Genomic DNA, 18111 nt, shown 5'->3' on the forward strand with positions numbered 1-18111 from the left:
CTCAGGCCCAGGCTGACGGCGGCCTTCAGGGGACCCGCCGTCCCGGTGGCTGCCGGCCCGGCGGGGGCCCAGGGCCCCAGGGGATGTGGCGAGAGGGCAGGCCCCGTGCCTGGGCCCGAAGGGGTCAGGGAAGCAGAACCACTTCCCCATTCCCGGGGCGCCTGGAGTCGACCCCGCTGGCCAGGGAGGGGGCCGGGCCTGGCGCCAGCACCTCCGGATCTGGGATCTGATGCAGCTTATCGTGGTGGCCGTGTTGACTCTGCCCGCGTTATCGCCGCCCAGGGGCTTACTTCACACCCCGGGACGCTAAGAATAGAGCCGCCAGGGGCACGGGGCCAAGGGGAGGCGAGGGTGTGGCCGCCACCAGCCCCCAGCCCAGGAGAGGGGCGAGGACAGCCGCGGGTGCAGGTGGAGCTGGGTCACGCCAGCCTCGGAGCCGCCTCGGTTTCGTTTCCTCCTTCCTCGTGCGCCGCCAGGGATGGGAAGAGGTGACCGGCACCCCAATGTCGTCTCCTCACCACGCCTCCTGCCTTCCAGATGAACCCCACCTCTTGCCTTCTTCCCACCCCCCCCATCCCCTGCAAAGACCCCTTCCGGTCCCCTCCCCACATTCGGTGCCCCCATCACAGGGTCACAGATGGTCACGAGGGGCCACAGACGACAGATCCCAAGGTGGCAGCACAGAGGGGGTCCACGTTTTATTCAGCCACATTCTGGGGCTAACTTCCCTCTCAGGGCTCTCTGGGCCTGTTTTCCTGGGAGCCACTGTCCCAGGCTTGTCCCCAAGGGGCTCCAGTGGGTTTCGGCAGGGCCGAGGCCGGTGAGGGGACGTGGTGGGGCCTGTGAGTGGCCCAAGCTGAACTGCCAGCTCACCAGCCCGGGACGGAGCTGAGAGAAGAGGCCTGGCAGCAAGGAGCCCGGGGGAGGCAGCTGGCACCGGCTGGACGCAGGCAGGCAACACGCCCTACAGGTCGGCAGAGGTGGCCGCCAGGTTCGTGTAAGCGAGGCTGCCGCCGCCGTTGCCCGCGGAGACCTGGGTGGGGGGAGACGCCGGCTGAGAGCGCCTCCCGGGGCTGTGGGTCCCACCCCAGGCGGGGTAACAGGCCCGAGACTCTCACTAACTCTGGAAGGGTTAATTGGAAGAACACCTGCTGGCAGCCAGGTGACCGTAAACAGGGGCCTCTCCTCCTCCCTCCGCTCCCCTTCACTCCCTCCCCTGGGCTCTCGGCAGCCCCCCTGCCCTCCCCTACTGCTCCCTTCTCCTTCCATCCTCCGTGCCTCCAGCCCCGGCAGGTGTATGCGTGTGTCTCCGTAAAACTGGGAGAAGGAAGTCCCCGGGCGAAGGAAAACAGGGTCAAGGGAAGGAAACTCCCCTCCCCCACCTGGAGTGGCGTTCCAGCCCCAGGTGGCCCGAGTAATTATTTACCAGGCCCTGGAGAGAAAGGCCAGGTGAGGAGAGGGGGAGGAGGGGTCCTCGCTTCCTCCAGAGGCCAGAGGCCCACGGCGCCCAGGCTCGCCTGGCCAGACGTCTTAGCCCACGTTCCTGCCAGCCTTTCTCAATCTACTCTCCACTCTTAGGAGCCTGGAGGGGAGGCGGGGCACAGGTGCCTCTTCCCTTGTGAGTCCCCGCGGGAAGGGCTCCCCTGGGCACGGAGCCTCACCCCTTTCGTGTCTGAGATCCCCGTTCGTTAGGCAGAGCAGGGAACGCTAGCTGGAGACGCCGGGAGTGGGGACCCTCTCCCTGGAGGTCCCCTTCCTCCCAAGTCCCCTCCCCAGGCCTCCTCTGACCTCTGACCCCATGCTCGCCAGGCCCTGTGCCGCGTCCTCCGCACCACCTTTCCCTTCCAAGTTCTCCGGGCTTTGCAAGCATCCTTCCCGAGCCCCTGCCCGGCCCGAGCAGAGCACCGCGAGCCCCACCCTCACCTCCTCATAGGGGCTGCGTCTGGTACTCCCAGGGGGGATGTAGCGCCCGTGGGTGTGGTAGGTGGGGTACTCGCTCATAGGGTGATAGGCATCGCGGGGCGGAAAGAGGTCCAGCTGCCCGCAGTTCTTCCGGCGGCACTGACACACGGTCTGGGGAAACAGGGTGTCAGGGGGGGCCATGGAGCTCCCTCCAGCGGGGGCAGCTGTGGTCAGGGCCGGAGGCCGCACACTCACCAGGACAACGAGATAGACGACGGCCAGTGCCAGCAGGACACACACCAGCACTAGCAGGGCGATGCCCCAGCCGGGTACCCCGGACCCGGACCCAGCAGCGGAAGGAAATGACGCGTCACGTACTACGAAGAAAAGCAGCGGTCAAAATACTGTCCCAGGGAGGTGGCCCTGCCCTCCCAGCACCCTGGGGAAGAGCAGGAGCCCGGAGGCGGGAGGGAGGGGCCCGGGAGGCGGGGGCCTCACCACGGACGCTCGAGATGGACATGCCGTATCTGGCTGCTTCTGCTCTGTGCTCGTCAAGCCGTGTCCACACGTTGAGGGCATCGGTGGTGCCCTGTCGGAAGGCCAGGGTGCATTCTACCACCACAGATCCTGGCCTGCTCCCGGGGAAAGAGAACTCAGCCAGGAGTCCCAGCGTCCGGGCCAGCGATCCCCCCCGCCCCCCACCCCGGGGCTGTGAGTGCGCCAGCCCTCCCCACAGTGGCGGCAACTTCCGCCCTCCCCACAGGGCCCACGCCCGGAATTGTACCTGAACTTGATGTTGGAGAAGCCCAGAAAATCTTCCTGATTATAAACCTGCAAAAACTGGGTGAGAGGGGCGGGACTAAGGCTTGATGCAAACCGTTCAGGCGGTTTTGGGGCTGCTGCTGGGGGAGCATGACAGAGAAAAGAGAGCCACTCACCCACTCAGAAACGTTTCTCTGCAGCTCCTGGTAGTAGCCAGTGTTGGGATCTTCCAGACAAGAGTTAAACTGAAGGTTCGAAATGGAAAAGGACAGGAAGAAAAAGGAGATCCTAATGGACAACTGGGGAGAAGTCTTATGATTGGAGGAGGTGACGGGCTCCACACTGTGGTTAGTGGCGCTGGTGGTGGTCCTGGCGCTGTGGCTGGCGGGGCTGCTGGTGAAGGATGAGGTGCCAGCGGTGGTCAGGGACGTGGTGTCATTGGCGGTCGGGGACGACGTGTCAGTGGTGGTCGGGGACAAGGTGTGAGTGGTGGTCGGGGACAAGGTGTCAGTGGTGGCCGAGGACAAGGTGTTGGTGGTCAGGGACGTGGTGTCATTGGTAGTCAGGGACATGTCAGTGGTGGTCGGGGACGACGTGTCAGTGGTGGTCGGGGACAAGGTGTGAGTGGTGGTCGGGGACAATGTGTCGTTGGTGGTCAGGGACGTGGTGTCATTGGTAGTCAGGGACATGTCAGTGGTGGTCGGGGACGACGTGTCAGTGGTGGTCAAGGACAAGGTGTCGTTGGTGGTCGGGGACGTGGTGTCATTGGTGGTCGGGGATGTGGTGTCATTGGTGGTCAGGGACGACGTGTCAGTGGTGGTCGGGGACAAGGTGTCAGTGGTGGCCGGGGACAAGGTGTCAGTGGTGGTCGAGGACAAGGTGTGAGTGGTGATCAGGGACGTGGTGTCATTGGTGGTTAGGGACATGTCAGTGGTGGTCGGGGACGGGGAGTCAGTGGTGGTCGAGGACAAGGTGTGAGTGGTGGTCAGGGACGTGGTGTCATTGGTGGTCGGGGACGACGTGTCAGTGGTGGTCGGGGACAAGGTGTCAGTGGTGGTCGAGGACAAGGTGTGAGTGGTGATCAGGGACGTGGTGTCATTGGTGGTCAGGGACATGTCAGTGGTGGTCGGGGACGGGGAGTCGGTGGTGGTCAGGGGCGAGGAGTCAGTGGTGGTCGAGGACAAGGTGTGAGTGGTGGTCAGGGACGACCTGTCAGTGGTGGTCGGGGACGGGGAGTCGGTGGTGGTCAGGGGCGAGGAGTCAGTGGTGGTCGAGGACAAGGTGTGAGTGGTGGTCAGGGACGACCTGTCAGTGGTGGTCGGGGACGGGGAGTCGGTGGTGGTCGAGGACAAGGTGTGAGTGGTGGTCAGGGACGTGGTGTCATTGGTGGTCAGGGACAACATGTCAGTGGTGGTCGGGGACGGGGAGTCAGTGGTGGTCGAGGACAACATGTCAGTGGTGGTCGGGGACGGGGAGTCAGTGGTGGTCAGGGGCGAGGAGTCAGTGGTGGTCGAGGACAAGGTGTGAGTGGTGGTCAGGGACGACCTGTCAGTGGTGGTCGGGGACGGGGAGTCGGTGGTGGTCGAGGACAAGGTGTGAGTGGTGGTCAGGGACGACCTGTCAGTGGTGGTCGGGGACGGGGAGTCGGTGGTGGTCGAGGACAAGGTGTGAGTGGTGGTCAGGGACGACCTGTCAGTGGTGGTCGAGGACAAGGTGTGAGTGGTGGTCAGGGGCGAGGTGTCAGGGAGTCCTGGGGCGGAGGTCGAGCTTGAGGTAGGGCTGATGGCCAGGGACGTGGTGCCAGCGGTGTCTTGGGCTGCAGTGATAAGTGTAAGAGGTTGAGGGGACAGGTCTGGGTTGGGGTCAAATCAGAACAAGGAGGAAAGACATCCTTCGGCCTCCTGAGAAGCAATGGCACGGGAAGATTCGGAGTGGGGCAAATCCTGGTCGGGCCCTCCTCCTCCTTCCTGGCTGGCAACCTCCCTCTCCCCCCACACCCCTGCTCCTAGCTGTCCATTTCTCTGCTCCTAAGATCTATGTCTCCTGACCCCCCCACGCCCCCCCTACACCTCCCCAGACTTCTCTCCAGGTCTTTCTATGCCTCTGGCACCAGCTCTCCCCAGGGGCGAGGGGCCGGCTCTTGTCTGCCCTTGGCCGCCCTCCTGTATTCTGGCACAGACCAGGCCGCCCCCGGGGATGCCATCTGCGAGGAAAGAGACCTGACGCAAACGCTGAGAAGACCACACGAGCAAGGCAGCCCCCTCCCCGGGTGTGCCCCTCACCTGTAAGGAGCAGGAGGAAGCAAGGGGCCAGGAATCGCCGCGTCATGGTGGTGGTGAGCTGGGTGGGGAGGGGGCGGAACACACTCGGGAAGGAGCTGCGTGTGAGGTGGCGCCTGCTGCTTTATACCGGTCCCCGGCCCGCCCTAGGCTCGGCCGGAGCAGGTGACAGGTGACAAAACCCCGCCCCCTCCCCCTTTCCCTACCTCCTACCTCTTCCTCCTCCTCCCCAACCGTTCCTGGCCCCTCAGGTGGGGTACGTGGGCTCCGATCACTCCACCCTCTGACATCCCGCGGGTGCTCCCATCACCGGCCACTGCCCGGCTCCAGAAGAGGAGCAGGGGTGGGGGGTGGGGGGGGAACCGAGGACCTGGGCCTCCTCGGCTCTAGTTTTAGCCTCCGGGCAACAGCCGAGGTGAGAAAAGGGGCAGAGGAAGTGGGCCGGGTTAGGGTCCCGGACCGCGGGCCGAGGAAGCTCACCCTCGCGTCCCTCACCCCGCTCCCCATTCTCAATGGGCCCCCTGAAGCCCCACCGTGGGGGCTTGGCGGGGGGGACGAGAAGGCTTGAGAAAGGGGGGGCCGGGGGCCAGTTTTGGACCCCCTCCCCCCGCCACTTCCCGGAATCGCCGCTCCCTGCCGGGTTCCGCGCGCAGATCCACCGAAACCCACAGTCCCCGCCCCTGCCGGGCTTTCCAGGGCCCGCGTTCCCGCCTTGGCTGCCTCCCGAGGAGGGGGCGGGGAAGAAGTCCCACTGGACGCGGGCCGAAACCTGGGCTCCGCGGCACCCCGGGGTCTCCCCTGCCCGGGGCTCCGGCTCGCGGCGGGCGGGGCTCTCCTGCCCCCTGGCGGCAGCGCGCGGGGACCCCGGGCGCCCGGTTGGCCGGAGGGGGCGGCGTGCCCGAGGGCGGCCCGAGGGGCCGGGCGCGCAGGTCTGGGGCTCAGACGCAGAGGGCAGGGACGCTCGGCTCCACCGACGGGAGGGGCTGGCGGCAAGAGGGGGACCCCGGGGCGCGTGGGGGCGGCGTCTGGAGTAGACGGCGCTCAGTGGGTGGGGTCCCGAGGTACGAGGAAGGGGCACCCAAATATGTGGGAGAGGACAGCGGAATGTGGGAGGGGAAACGGGGCAGGTTAGTGACGCATGTGGGCGGCAGAGAGTAGGTGGGGCAACCGAAGGGTATTTGGGGGCCCAGAGTGGCATTGGGGGTAGACAAGCACACGGTGTGACCCGGGGACTGTATGGGGGGGTGCGTGATTGGGCGGGGGGGGGGGGGGGTGGCGAGAAGAACGAAGGGCGCAAACGCTTGGGCGCCGCGCACGTGGAGCGTGGGGGTCGGGCCCCCCCCCCAGAGGTAACCGCCCCCCCCCCCTCCCCAGCTACGCCATTAGGAAAGCCGTTCCCAGTCGCCGCGGGTACAGACTGGAAAAGGAGCTTTCACAACTCTCGGGGCGGCGGGGTGCAAGGAAGCGGGGCCGCGGCTACGCGCGGAGGCCCGAGGGGCGCGGAAGCCCCCCGCCCGGCCGCCCGAGAAGGCGCGAGCATCTAGGTGGGCGGTCCCAAAACTGCTGCCCCGGCGTTGCCAGGCAACAGCCATTCAGTCCGGTTGCTGGGACACGCGTCGCCACGGCGACGGCTCCGCGCCGCGCACTCCGAGTATTTAAAGAGCAAGCGCGCGCAACGGCTGGGTGTCGGAAAGCGGCTTTCCGGGCCACCGCGGTCTCCCCTTCTGCCTCCCCGCGCCCCCCTCCCCCGGCCGTCCCCTCCCCCTCGTCCGGGCGCCGAGTCTCTGGCTTCCGAAGTGGACCAAACTCCCCGGCGCGACCCCGGTTCTGGGGCTGGTCCGGCTGCAAGCGGTGCGGAGCGGGGTCCCGGGCCCCGGGCGGGCGGGAGGGACGGGACGCGGTGCAGTGTTGTTCTTTCCCCCGCCAATATTGCACTCGTCCCGGCCTCCGGCCCCCCCGGCCCCCCGGCCCCCCCTCACCCCGAGCGGGCCGGCTCCAGCCCTCCTGGCTCTCGACCCGGACCACCTCAGATCCACTGGAGTGTCGCCGCAGCCACCGTGAGTAAGTGGGGCTGGGAGCACCTAAGCCATTTTCGGACCAGCCCCTCATCCTTCACCTACCTCAGTCCAGCACCGTTCTTCCTCCACCAGGCCCCCAACCTCCCCTAGATCTCTAACTCTCATCCTACCAGCCCTCCTCCTCCCCACACTACCCCGGAAAATCCCTAAAATAAGCAACACCAACTCGTGTGGAAAACCACTGGAACTTTATGGCAATGTGTTCTCTTTCCTGGGGTTAGTGCCTGAGAAATACCCCCTGAAAACTTCCCATCTCCTGAACAGTGGGGTCACCACCCCTCTGGGACTGAACTCCCGTGGGTGCCGGAGGAGGGTCTGCGTTTGGCTGAGCGGCTGCAGGTTAGACCCGAGGGTCTCCAGGACGGACCCCAAGGCCAGAGGGGCAAAGACCAGGATTCTGAATCCGGCGGCCGCCTCTTCACGCTCTTCCCTGGAGCAGCTGCCTCCGGAATGGCTCGAAGTCCTCGGGCACGGTGTCTGAGGAGGGAGGAGTCACTAGGGTCAGAAGATGGGACCCTCCCAGGAGGGACAAGGGCCGGAAGGTCAGGCTGGTCCAGTCTTCAGCCTCACCATTGCATCGATACTGGAGATTGGACCAAATGATGTTCTCTTGGGAGAAGCAGAATACGCCAAGGCGCCCCCCTCGCATGGCCGTGTCGATGATCACCCCGGAGTCTGCCACCAGCTGAGGGCCCTCATAGAGCTTCACCCTGTCCGGGAGAGGGGTGTCCGTTGGTGCGAGGGTGCCCAGTGGGCACTGGGCCATCAAGCCCGGGCCCTGCTCATCCCCAACCCCCCTCGAGCTCACCGGGCCTGAGAGAGAACGGAAGGAGGGAGAGGGAGGAAGGAAAGGGGAGGGACGGGGGTGCTTTTCTCAGGCCTGGGGCCCCTGCCTCTTTGTCCGCCCCCTTTGCATCTCAAAGCACCAGCCGCATTCCAAGCGAGGATTGGGTTGTCATGACAATGAGCACAATGGGCTGGGGGGTGAAGTCACCCGCTTCCCAGGCTCTAGTCCACCCTCCCTCATCCCCTGCCCTGGCACCCTGCAGCCCCAGGCACCTTAAAGGGGAACCAACCCGAGTCCCGGGACCCTGGGCTCTTGCCATTGGCTGTCCCTTCCCTGTCATCCCCACCGACTAGGAGATGCGCGGTTGTGCACACGGCACTGAACCCAGAAGCCTTAGCTCCGCTACTAAGAGATGTGCCATCTGGGCCTCGGTTTACTCTTCTGCAAATGACGACCCCCTCCAGGTCAGACACTTTGATGGGGCAGCTTCTGGGATGGAGCACGGAAGGGGCTGGAAGTGATGGGCCTCTCCACAGACTGGCCTGCGGCTTAGAGGCTCCCAAGATCGCCCCATTGCACGGAGGGGGAAACGGAGCACTGAAAAGGAAGGACTCTCCCAACGCTGCCTACAGGTCTTCCTTCCGCAGCACCCGCGCCAGAGCCCCGGCTGCCTGAGGACGAGGAGAGCGGGGCTGAGGCGGTACATCTGTGGCGAGAGGGAAGAGAGAGCAGCGGCCCGGTCCTGGCCCAGGGCACCGGGCACCGAGGAACGCAGTGGAGGGGCAGTCCGGTGGGTCTCAGCTAAAGGTGAAGGAAAGGCGGGGCCTGGGGTCCGGCAGGAGGGCTCAGCGCTCCCCTCACCGAATGTAGCCGACTTGAGGCCGGTGCAGTAGCTGCCAGCGGTAGGAGGTCTTGTCCCGCCAGCCCACGTTCCGGGGGTCGGTCCACAGCAGCCGCACCTGATCAGGGGTGTGGCCAGTATGCCACAGGGCGTTCCGGAGATGTTCACCTGGGCCAGACGCGGATGTCACTGCCTGGAGGGGATCGGTGAGGACGGTGCGTTAGCCACAGGCCCCGGACCACAGGCTGGTAAGTGCAGGTGGCGGAGGAAGTCAAGGTGGGCGGGAGAACAATGTGGAGGGCCCCCCACCCCCTGACCCCGGGAGCCAACCTCCAGGCCAGATAGCTGGGAAAGAGGGTTTCCACTCGCGTGGGGGGTGGGGAGTCTGGGGAAGGGCCCGAGGAGGTGGCGGGTCTGGGCAGTTGCAAGACCTTGAGCTGCAGCCCGGGCTGAGCCACCGCCCGGAAAGGGGTGGCCTGCCAATACGTCTGCTCCGTCTGCTTCCACATGACCACGTAGAAGCGGCCGCTGTCCTGATAGCTGAAGAGGAAGCCTGCGTAGTCGTCATCTGTGACCGTGTTCACGTGGAAGGTGCCTTCGAAGTCCACACCGTTGAAGGCTGTGTATCCTGGGGGTGGGCGGGGTCGAGGTCAGGGCCGGCAGAGCTACCGGTGGCCCACTGTGGGCCAGGGGTGCGATGGGACGCCAGCTGTACATGTGGCCAGCTCAGCCCCCCACCGTCCGCCCCTGTGGGATTTCTCCACTTGGAACTTATTGAGCTGGGTGTCCCTTACATACCAACGGCCAGGCCGGGGTCACTGTTCATGGTCTGAACGATTTCCATGCCCTGGTCGTGGCAGGAAGGAAGGAAGCCCTGATCCAGTGCTCTGACCGCCCCCCCGCCCCTGCCAGCCCCCACCCGGCAGTCTGGTCTGACAGCACCTGCCCAACCCGGTGCCCTAGTACCTGGTTGAGCACCACCCAGTTTGGGTCAATCTGGGCATCACCCTCAGGATCCAGGACAACCGTCTGATAGGCCCGAAAATCCGTGAGGGTCACCTCCGCACTTTCGGGACACACGTCCAGGGGGTCAACCACCGCATCATTGTCAAAGTCATCCTCACACACGTCACCAACGCCATTGCCTGCGCAGAGTGAGGCCAGGCACTTGGGAAGGCCTGGCCGTGGCCCCGAGGCCGCGCTGCCACCCCTCCCCGGGCAGGGCCCACACCGGGCCAACCTTCTGTGGGGCCCTAGCCTTACCATCTGAGTCCTTCTGATTGGGATTGGGAACCAGGCGACAGTTGTCGGGACCGGGAGGCACATAATCTGGGATCCCGTCGTTGTCATCGTCCCCGTCACACTCATCTCCAAGGCCGTCGTTGTCGGAGTCCAGCTGGGAGCTGTTTGGCAGCTGTGGGCAGTTGTCCTTGGTGTCCTGATGTCCATCCCCGTCGCTGCCCAGAACAGGCACCAGATAAAGGCTCTAAAAGTACCACATCCATCCCCGCTCTTCGGCGTGAGGTCTGAGGTGTACCCTCCATTCGGCCACACGGCCCCCTCTCTTCGGGGTGGGGACTGGGGTGTACCCTCCATTCGGCCACACCCCCTGCCGTCAGCCAGGTGGGGTGAAGTCCCACAGCAGGGGTGGAGGGCAGACCTCCTGCTCGACAGTGGTGGACAGTCAAGGCTAAACCACGGAGGAGACTGAGTGTGTGCTAGAGGAGAGGAGAGGAAGCCCTGTAGGACCATCTAGCTCTCTGCCAACCCTACCTGTCCTCGTTGGTGTCACAGACATCCCCCACCAGGTCGCTGTCTGCGTCTGTCTGCGGGAGAGGGGCCGGTTCTCAGCATCTGTTGGTAACTGGAGGATGGCTGGCCCACTTCCTATCAGAAGGGCTGGGGCTCCACCCTCCGGCCCCCTACCCCGCACCGCCGTACCTGAGTGGGATTGCTCATTTCAGGGCAGCTGTCACACGCATCTCCCACCCCGTCCTCATCCCTGTCTGTCTGCAGGGGGTTGGGGACTTTAGGGCAGTTGTCCAGTCCGTTGGGGATACCTATAAGACACGGGGATAGCACAGAGCCGTCACTAGGACACGTCACATCCTCTTCTGCGTTGGTGAGAGCCCAGAGCTCACCTCCCACTCAGAGAAAGGCTGCTCAAGACCCCTGCCTGCGCCCCCTGCCCCCCTTCCTCACATTCCCATTGACCCCTGCCCCACGCCAGTCTCAGACTTCCTAGCTGCCCCTTGTGCCCACCTGCATCCAAATTCTTACAGGCCCCCACCCCCCTCAGCCCCGTCCTGCACCGTCCCCGTCCACGTCGTTGTCACAGGCATCCCCTTCCCCATTGCCATCCGTGTCCTTCTGGTCATTGTTGGGAACGTTGGGGCAGTTGTCACAGGCATCCCCGAATGAATCTGTGTCTGAGTTTTGCTGGTCCTTGTTGGGGAAGAGCCGGCAGTTGTCCTGGGGTGGGAGAAAAAGGGTCAGGCCTCCTCTCCACTGCTGGCCTCCTCACCCCCACACCCTTGACCCCATCCTGACAGCCAGCTAGCCCAGCCTCCACGTGACCATCTTGCCCTGGCAGAGGGCGTGTGCCCCCCCCCCAACAGTCCTGGGGCCCTTCCTGTAGAGCTGCCAGGGACCAACGGGGGGCAGGGTCATGGGGCAAGGCAAGGTGGGGAGCAGAGGAACTGGAAGGGGTGGGACGGCTAGGAGGCACCTCGACATTCTTGATCCCATCGCCATCGGCATCATCGTCGCACTGGTCCCCCACGCCATCGTTATCAGCATCTTCTTGGCCAGAGTTGGGGGTCAAAAGGCAATTGTCCTAAAGAGCAGGAGAGAGAGGCCGGATGGGTTGTGGCCTGTCCCAGCCAGGGTGCCTGCCCCCCGCCCCCCCCCCCCCCACTGCCCGCCCACCTGCCCCATACCTGCTTGCAATGTTTGTTGTTGTCCATGCAGGGCAGGGCCTGGTCCGGGTAGCCGTCGATGTCCGTGTCGGTCCCACACACGTTCCCGTTCCCGGCCCAGCCCACGTTACACTGGGGCAGTGGGGCGGGGCAGGTAGGAATGAGGGTCCCTGCTATCTCCTCCTGCCCCACCCTTTTCCCTGCTTCAGCCTCTATTCTCACCAACCGGCACCTGCGCCCAGGACCACCTCCCTTCCCTGCGCAGGCCCCACCCAGGCCCTAAGCAGGGTCACCAGCCCTACCCCTCTCTCCAGATTCTCCCTTTTCCTTCCAAGCCCCAGGCCTAGCTCACCGAGCAGGACACGGCCCCGTTGCGTTCAAAGAGACAGTGCGCGTGGACGTGGCAGGGGCTGTGGGCTGGGCTGTGGCAGGTGCGGGCGGGGACGCAGCCCTGGCTCTGGTTGCCCACGAAGCCCAGGCGACAGGGACCACACTTGAAGGAACCCTAAGAGGAGGGAAGCGGTGACTCAGGAAGGAGGTCAGGCTGCCAGGTGCCCCAGCCGGCGGTGCGGGACCTCACTCCCTGCTCCTGCTCGAGGCCACGCATCAGTCACTTCCTCGGGTTCCCCTGACAACCTTTCGAGGCGTCTGCCGGCCCCGTTTTTCAGGTGAATAGACTGACACTCAGAAAAGCCGGGCTCGCCAGTCACGGTGAGAAGCAGGACCCGGCTTCCAAACCGGTGCGGGGAACGTGTGCGCGTGGTGCCCCAGGGAAGGAAGCAGGAAGTAGGACGTGGGGTGTGGGTGTGCTCACGCGTGTAGGCGCACTGTCCCACCGCTACGGATGCGGCTGGGCCGCTCGGCTTACCACAGTGTTGGTGCAGATGGAGTTGGGGTCGCAGCCACCGTTGTTACCGTCACTGCATTCGTCGATGTCCTGGCAGACCTACGGGACAGATCGATGACGGATCTCCTCGTGCCCCTACCCGTGGACACTGACACGAAGCCCAGACCCCAAACCGGTGTTAGCGCAAGGACCCCATGTTCAACCCGGACGGCCGACCAGGCCCCGGCAAGGCCACGACCTCGTCTATGCGTTTTTTTTTTTTCAGTTAAAAAAAATTTTTTTAACGGTTACGCATTTTTGAGAGAGAGAGAGAGACACAGAGTGTTAGCTGGTGAGGAACAGAGAGAGAGGGAGACACAGAATCCGAAGCAGGCTCCAGGATGCCAGCACAGAGCCTGACGCGGGGCTCGAACCCACAAACCATGAGATCATGCCCCGAGCCAAAGTCGGACGCTTAACCAACTTAGCCACCCAGGCGCCCCTCGTCTACACATTCTACCCGACCTGACCTGTTTGCTGGCGCGGGCGTAGTCGATACCCACACCGGACACCCGCGTGCCTTTGTAGCCCTGGGGACAGGCCTCACAGCGGAAGCCGGGCATGGTGTTGATGCAGCTGACGCCAGGAAAACAAGGGTCCGCGTGGGCACACTGGGGAAGGGAGGACGATGGTCGGGCGCCTCTGCCTGTGGGCCCCCCGGGGCCCCTCCCGGCTAGGCCCAGACTGCCCTGCGCCGCCCAATGGCCCTCCGGTCTTGGCCACAGGCTTTGTCCCCTCCCGTCTTGCTTCCTTTCCGGTCTCCCGGTGTCCCAAAGAAAGCCCAGGCTCTCGTGCTTCCGACCGACAGGTACCCCACCTCCTTGGGCCTCTCCCACCTCCCTCACCCCGAGTGCCGGTGCGCCTTCAAGCTGGCCGCCCCCACCTCATTGATGTCGCTGCAGTGGGTGCCATTTCCCTGCAGGCCGGGGGGGCAGGGCCCACAGCGGTAGCCGGGGTACTCGTACACCTCCATGCAGTCCACGCCGCGGAAGCAGGGGTTGGGGCTGCAGTGCGAACGCTGCTCGTGGAAGCCTGGGGGGCAGGCGAGGTCAGAGCCACCCCGAGGCGGCCATTCCGACCCCGCAGAGGTGGGGGGGACCGCCACTGCGGGGCCGGGGGCACGGGGTCGCCTGGCGCCCGCCCCGCTCCCCACTCACCGCACACCTGACACTCCATGATGGTGTTTCGGATCAGGGACATTTCCTTCACCTGGCAGACAGAAGGGCGGGGGGGGGGGGGGCAGTCGGCTCCTGGCAGCTCCCCCCCTCCCCCAGCAGCACCACCTCCCTGGTGCAGGTGCGCTCAGACCTGGTCTCGGATGTCATCCCGCAGCTCCACCAGGATCTGGTTGAAGAGGGTGAGCTGGGTGACCAGCGCCTTGGTCTGCTCCCCTGTCAGAGCCCAGGGTGCAGAGAGGCTCAGAACCGGGCCACCACCCTGGTCCCTCTTTAGGGTCAGAAGCCAATTCCCGCCACTACTGCCCGCCCACCCGCCTTTTAAGTCCCACCCTGTCCTGGCGGAAGAGGTGGCGGGCCATAGCCCCTGGCCCCGCCCACCTTGGCCCCTGGCCCCGCCCACCTCCTCGTGGCCCACTCACCTAGGATGGAATGGAGCGCGTTGGTCACTGGAGAGGAGAAAACACAGTCAAGGGCGGAGTCGTGAAGAGGGCCAGGAGGAGGAAGGAAAAGAGGGACAGGAACAAAGGCCTGGAGGAGTCTTAGAATAAGGACAGGCAGGTGGATGGCAGGAGGGCAGAGGTGACGGAGGGTTGGGCAGCACCAGCTCTCCCACCGGGCGAGAGACTCTGCGAAAGGCTGCCTCAAAGACCGTCAAAGCCCACACCTCCGGTCCTGGCCTGGCAGGGGCAGAAGGGATCCGAGTGAGAGGTGACCCAGAGCAGGGCCAGGGCCCCAATCCACTCCATTTCCACACGCCCCTCCCCCGCCGAGCTCCTACTTCCACAGTCCTTTTTTGGACCGATCTGCGAAAAGTGGGCGTTTTATTTAAGCAAGAACCTTTGAACATCCCTGTCAAGGAGACCAGGCAGATGGACGATGCTCAGAGAAACTGCTGATGGGTGACAGCCGCCACTGTAAGACCCAAGACGCTTCTCTTAGCCACTGAGACCAAGCAGTTCACTTTCCCACCCCTCACACGGAGCTCCGGTCTTCTGGATGGCTGTTTTCTCCAGCCACCCTGGTTGGGGGGGGGGGGGGGAGTGGTGGTGGCCTGAACCTGGAGAGTTTTGTGACCCACACTTCCTGGGAAGGCTGGGTTATTTGGGGATCACAGACCCAGAGGCGAAGGAGATTGGGATAAGAGGGTCAGAAGCCCAGGAATGAGTGTTAAGGGGGAAATCGAGGAGATGAAAGTCAATAAAGACCACAGGATGTGATCTGGGGTCCGGAATGTCAGCTAACGGAAGTCTGCGTGTTACCTGCTCTGTGGATGGACTCGTCCCCCTGGAACGGACACTCACTCAGGGCTCCCACCCGGGCCATGGACCCGCCCAGAATCATTTTCATAGACTCCACAAAGCCCTGGGGGGACAGGAGCAGAGCAGGGTGGGAGGACCCGCTAACTCCTCCCACGGGGGCAAACTGTTTCCGCAGAAACACCGGGGCCTCCCTTCCCGCTCACCTGCATCCTCAAATAAGCCTTCTGTCCGGTCCTAATCTCCAGCCCATCCACCTCCGCTGGAGGAATGGGGGCCAGCCCTGGGAGCCCGGCGTGCTGGTCACCCAGTTTGCAGTCCACGTAGAGCTGCAGGGCGAGGCTGGGTCGGGAGGGACCTCGGAGTCGCAGGAGAGCCGTGTGCGTGCGCCCGTCGGCCAGGCCCGCCTGCTGCAGGTTCACCGCGTGGACCTTGCCGTCCTCCCGCTGGTACCGCACCAGCACTGCCCAGGAGGGGAGGTCAGTAGGGGACTGTCCCCCGTCCCCTGCCTCCCAGCCGAGCCTCGCATCAACTCTTCTGCGTAACACACCTATTGTCCTCATTCAGCTAACGTCTCCCGACACCTCATACACGGTAGGTGCACACGATACGTGCTTTTCAAACGGGTTCAAAGACCAAGACTTTCTTACTCTTCAGTGGCATCAGATCGCTCTGTCCCCTGCTAGGGTGGCAGCTGGTTTTGCACCCACTGAATCGGTGCCAGGGATCTGCTGGACTGCTTCACACCCTTGCTAGGACACAGAGACAGGCCTCCCCTCCCCAAGTGCAACATCCACTCCATACAAACATTAGGCCTCACTCTACTGTTTGGGTACCTGGCCTTCTGAGGCACCTCCAAACACCCCGTACCAGGTGCACCACCCCCCCACCCCCGGTGCCTGAGCACAGCCTGATGGGTCCATGGGGCCCAAGGAGAATTAAGAGGGATGCAGGGGTGGGGATGAGAGAAAGTGCTCAAGGGGCACCACTGCAGGAAAAGAGAGGTCCAGCAGTCACCTTTGTTGATTTTGCCCACAACAGAGGCCTCCAGCCATCGTGTGTTGTCCTGCCGAGAGTAGAGGCCAAAGAGGACACCACCCTGTTTGGGGGGCAGGCGGAAGGTGGACAAGAGGTAGATGTCCCCAGCAGTGAGCAGGGCGGTCCGGATCTTCTCTGCCACAGCGGTCATCTGCCGAGACTCGCCCACAGTCAGCAGGTCAATCACTGGCAGGCAAGGATCATCAAGGTCAGTGAAGGGATCAAATGCTAAGGCCTGCCCTTCCCCCGAGCCCTCGGGGGTGGAGCACCCTTCATCACTACCTCCACGCCCGCCACCAGGCAGTATTAGTCACCTTCTTGAAACTCAACCCTTGCTGCTCTGGGAAGACAGGGCATCGTGCCTTCCTTTTTCCCTCAGTAGTGCCTCCCCACCGGGTCCGGGAGCCCGCGGGCCTGAGGCGCTCTTGCAAATACAGAAACGGCGCCCGGCAACCCTGAGATGCCCCCACCAGGTGGCGCAAGGGAGCCACCGTGCTGATCCCACGCAGAAGTAGCACCTGGTGCCCACAGCACAGAACTGGAAAAGCAGTTTCTCTTTATGCTGCTACGTTTGGCTGCTTCCACACCCAGATGCCCCTCCTCCCATCCTGGGGGCTCAGCACACTCACTTTGGATGAGAAGAGCTGCCCACTGAGGGCTCCAACCCTCCTGTCTGCCTCTCCCCCTCGGGAATGTAGGACCGGGCTCCTGTGCCTCCTGTGTCCTGGCCAATCTGTGGTTTCCCTTCCAGCCAGTAATGAATCTGTGCCTGTGTCATCCGCTCCAGCTACCTCTCCCACACCCACAGGCCCATCCCACAGCCAGACCTCCGGGAGAGCCCAGACCTCTGGGTCCCCACCCCACCCCCCATGTCCCAGGGCAGCCAGGAGCCCTGGCTGGGGGTGGGGGGTGAAGGAGCCCACCTTTGCACTGCTCTCCCAGAGCCTGGAATGCCTGTGGATGCTCAGACACCAGCCCAGCCAGGCAGCCCTAGCATCCAGCTCCTGAGTCCTCTGCCCTGGCCTCGTGCTGACCTTGGCCACTTCCCACTCACCCAGTACCCTCTGCTGTTCACTCCTACCCCCATGGCCATGATTTCATCAATCTTCCATCCGGCTCAATTTCAGGACTCTCCCCTTGCCCACATGTTTCCTGCTACTAGGCTGGGGGCCGAAGGAGAGGAGGCAGAGAAGGGGTCTAAGAGGATGGAGACGGGCTTACCCTGCAGGTCCTGACTGGCACATGCGAAAGTGCAGAGGAGGAGAAGAGCCAGGGCCCCCCGAAGTTCCTGCGTCTCCATGCCGCTCAGCTGGCTCACTACCCCTGGCAGGCAGGCGGCTGGGAGGGGAAAAGGCTAGGCGGAGAGAGCAGGAGCGGGGGGCGGAGGGACTGGAAGGGGGAGTTGAAGGGGGGGGGGCCAGCAGGCGAGTGAGGGGGGGCTGAAACAAAGAGCTGCCAATCAGCCTGGAGGCATCCCCAGCTCTGGGAACCAGGAGCACTGGGGAAGAGTCTGGAGGCCTCCCTGCCTCCTGCCTCTCCCTAACGGTCCTCAGTCCCAGGTGCCTCCCTCCCTCCCTCCCTCCCGGCGTCTCGCTGCTGGGGGCCACTACCGAATGCTACCGTTTCCTGTAAGTCGCAGTTGGGGAAGGCAGGAGCCCCTGGCAGGGGCAGCGCCAGACAGTGGGCATTATTCCCCAGCTGGCATGAAAGGGTGCCAAGGGAGTGGCGGAAAGTAGCTTGCTATCGTGCCCAGGGGATGCCCGCATGGCATGAACTTTGCTGCTCTGACGAAGCGAGTGCCCCTCATTAGGATGGGGGGGGGGGTCCCCTGACACGTGACTCGCTCCTAGGAAAACTTAGAAGCGTCCGATGGGAAGCGGAGGGCGCGTCTAACACAGTGGTCAGCGAAGTGCTCGGAGGCAGGAATCAGGAAGGAGGAAAGGGCCTCCGGGGACAGGAGTAAAGCAGGGGACAGGCCAGGGGCCGCGGCCAGACCCGGAACACAGCGGGTACTGGCCGGCAGGCCGTGACCCGGATGAAGCGCAGGGGCGCCTCGGTTCCCGTTACCACGGCAACGGCGCGCGAGCCCCACCCCTCCCCCCTCCCCGGCCCCAGCCCGACCCGGCTCCGGCCGCCGCCGCCCCTGTTTTGTTTCCATGGCGACAGGCGGCGCGGGGCCCGCTCCA

General features: G+C 64.2%; 2 protein-coding genes across 10 annotated transcripts; both read right to left on the bottom strand.

Annotated features, from left to right (window-relative positions):
- Nucleotides 1-673: 673 nt before the first annotated feature.
- On the bottom strand, nt 674-5163 carry MUC1 (mucin 1, cell surface associated). 7 transcript variants are annotated; one of them, XM_053908769.1, is made up of 10 exons: nt 4947-5163; nt 4018-4480; nt 3616-3945; nt 3400-3447; nt 2841-3192; nt 2687-2742; nt 2401-2534; nt 2158-2279; nt 1924-2073; nt 674-1033 (listed from the first exon to the last, which is right to left on the bottom strand). In XM_053908769.1, exons 1-10 carry the CDS (start codon nt 4990-4992, stop codon nt 965-967), a joined length of 1770 nt encoding a protein of 589 aa, XP_053764744.1. In that variant the 5' UTR covers nt 4993-5163; the 3' UTR covers nt 674-964. The 7 variants fall into 7 exon arrangements, with proteins under 7 accessions (XP_053764744.1, XP_053764742.1, XP_053764739.1 ...); XM_053908767.1 differs by having other exon boundaries at nt 3400-3945; nt 4947-5158; XM_053908764.1 differs by lacking the exon at nt 3400-3447 and having other exon boundaries at nt 2841-3342; nt 3460-3945; nt 4947-5154.
- Nucleotides 5164-7190: 2027 nt separating this feature from the next.
- On the bottom strand, nt 7191-18019 carry THBS3 (thrombospondin 3). 3 transcript variants are annotated; one of them, XM_019431325.2, is made up of 23 exons: nt 17147-18019; nt 15905-16111; nt 15094-15350; nt 14891-14993; nt 14051-14077; nt 13762-13844; nt 13611-13662; nt 13337-13485; nt 12924-13064; nt 12436-12513; nt 11920-12072; nt 11589-11699; nt 11378-11485; nt 10962-11121; nt 10591-10709; nt 10423-10475; nt 9913-10106; nt 9616-9794; nt 9448-9496; nt 9081-9277; nt 8670-8842; nt 7592-7731; nt 7191-7498 (listed from the first exon to the last, which is right to left on the bottom strand). In XM_019431325.2, the coding sequence occupies exons 1-23, from the start codon at nt 17223-17225 to the stop codon at nt 7440-7442; spliced, it is 2871 nt and encodes a 956-aa protein (XP_019286870.2). In that variant the 5' UTR covers nt 17226-18019; the 3' UTR covers nt 7191-7439. The 3 variants fall into 3 exon arrangements, with proteins under 3 accessions (XP_019286870.2, XP_019286871.2, XP_053764760.1); XM_019431326.2 differs by lacking the exon at nt 17147-18019 and adding an exon at nt 16240-16463; XM_053908785.1 differs by lacking the exon at nt 13762-13844 and having other exon boundaries at nt 13618-13662.
- Nucleotides 18020-18111: the final 92 nt, after the last annotated feature.

The sequence above is a fragment of the Panthera pardus genome, unplaced genomic scaffold, assembly GCF_024362965.1.
Source record: "Panthera pardus isolate Hobbes unplaced genomic scaffold, ASM2436296v1 HiC_scaffold_21, whole genome shotgun sequence".
Taxonomy (NCBI): Eukaryota; Metazoa; Chordata; class Mammalia; order Carnivora; family Felidae; genus Panthera; species Panthera pardus.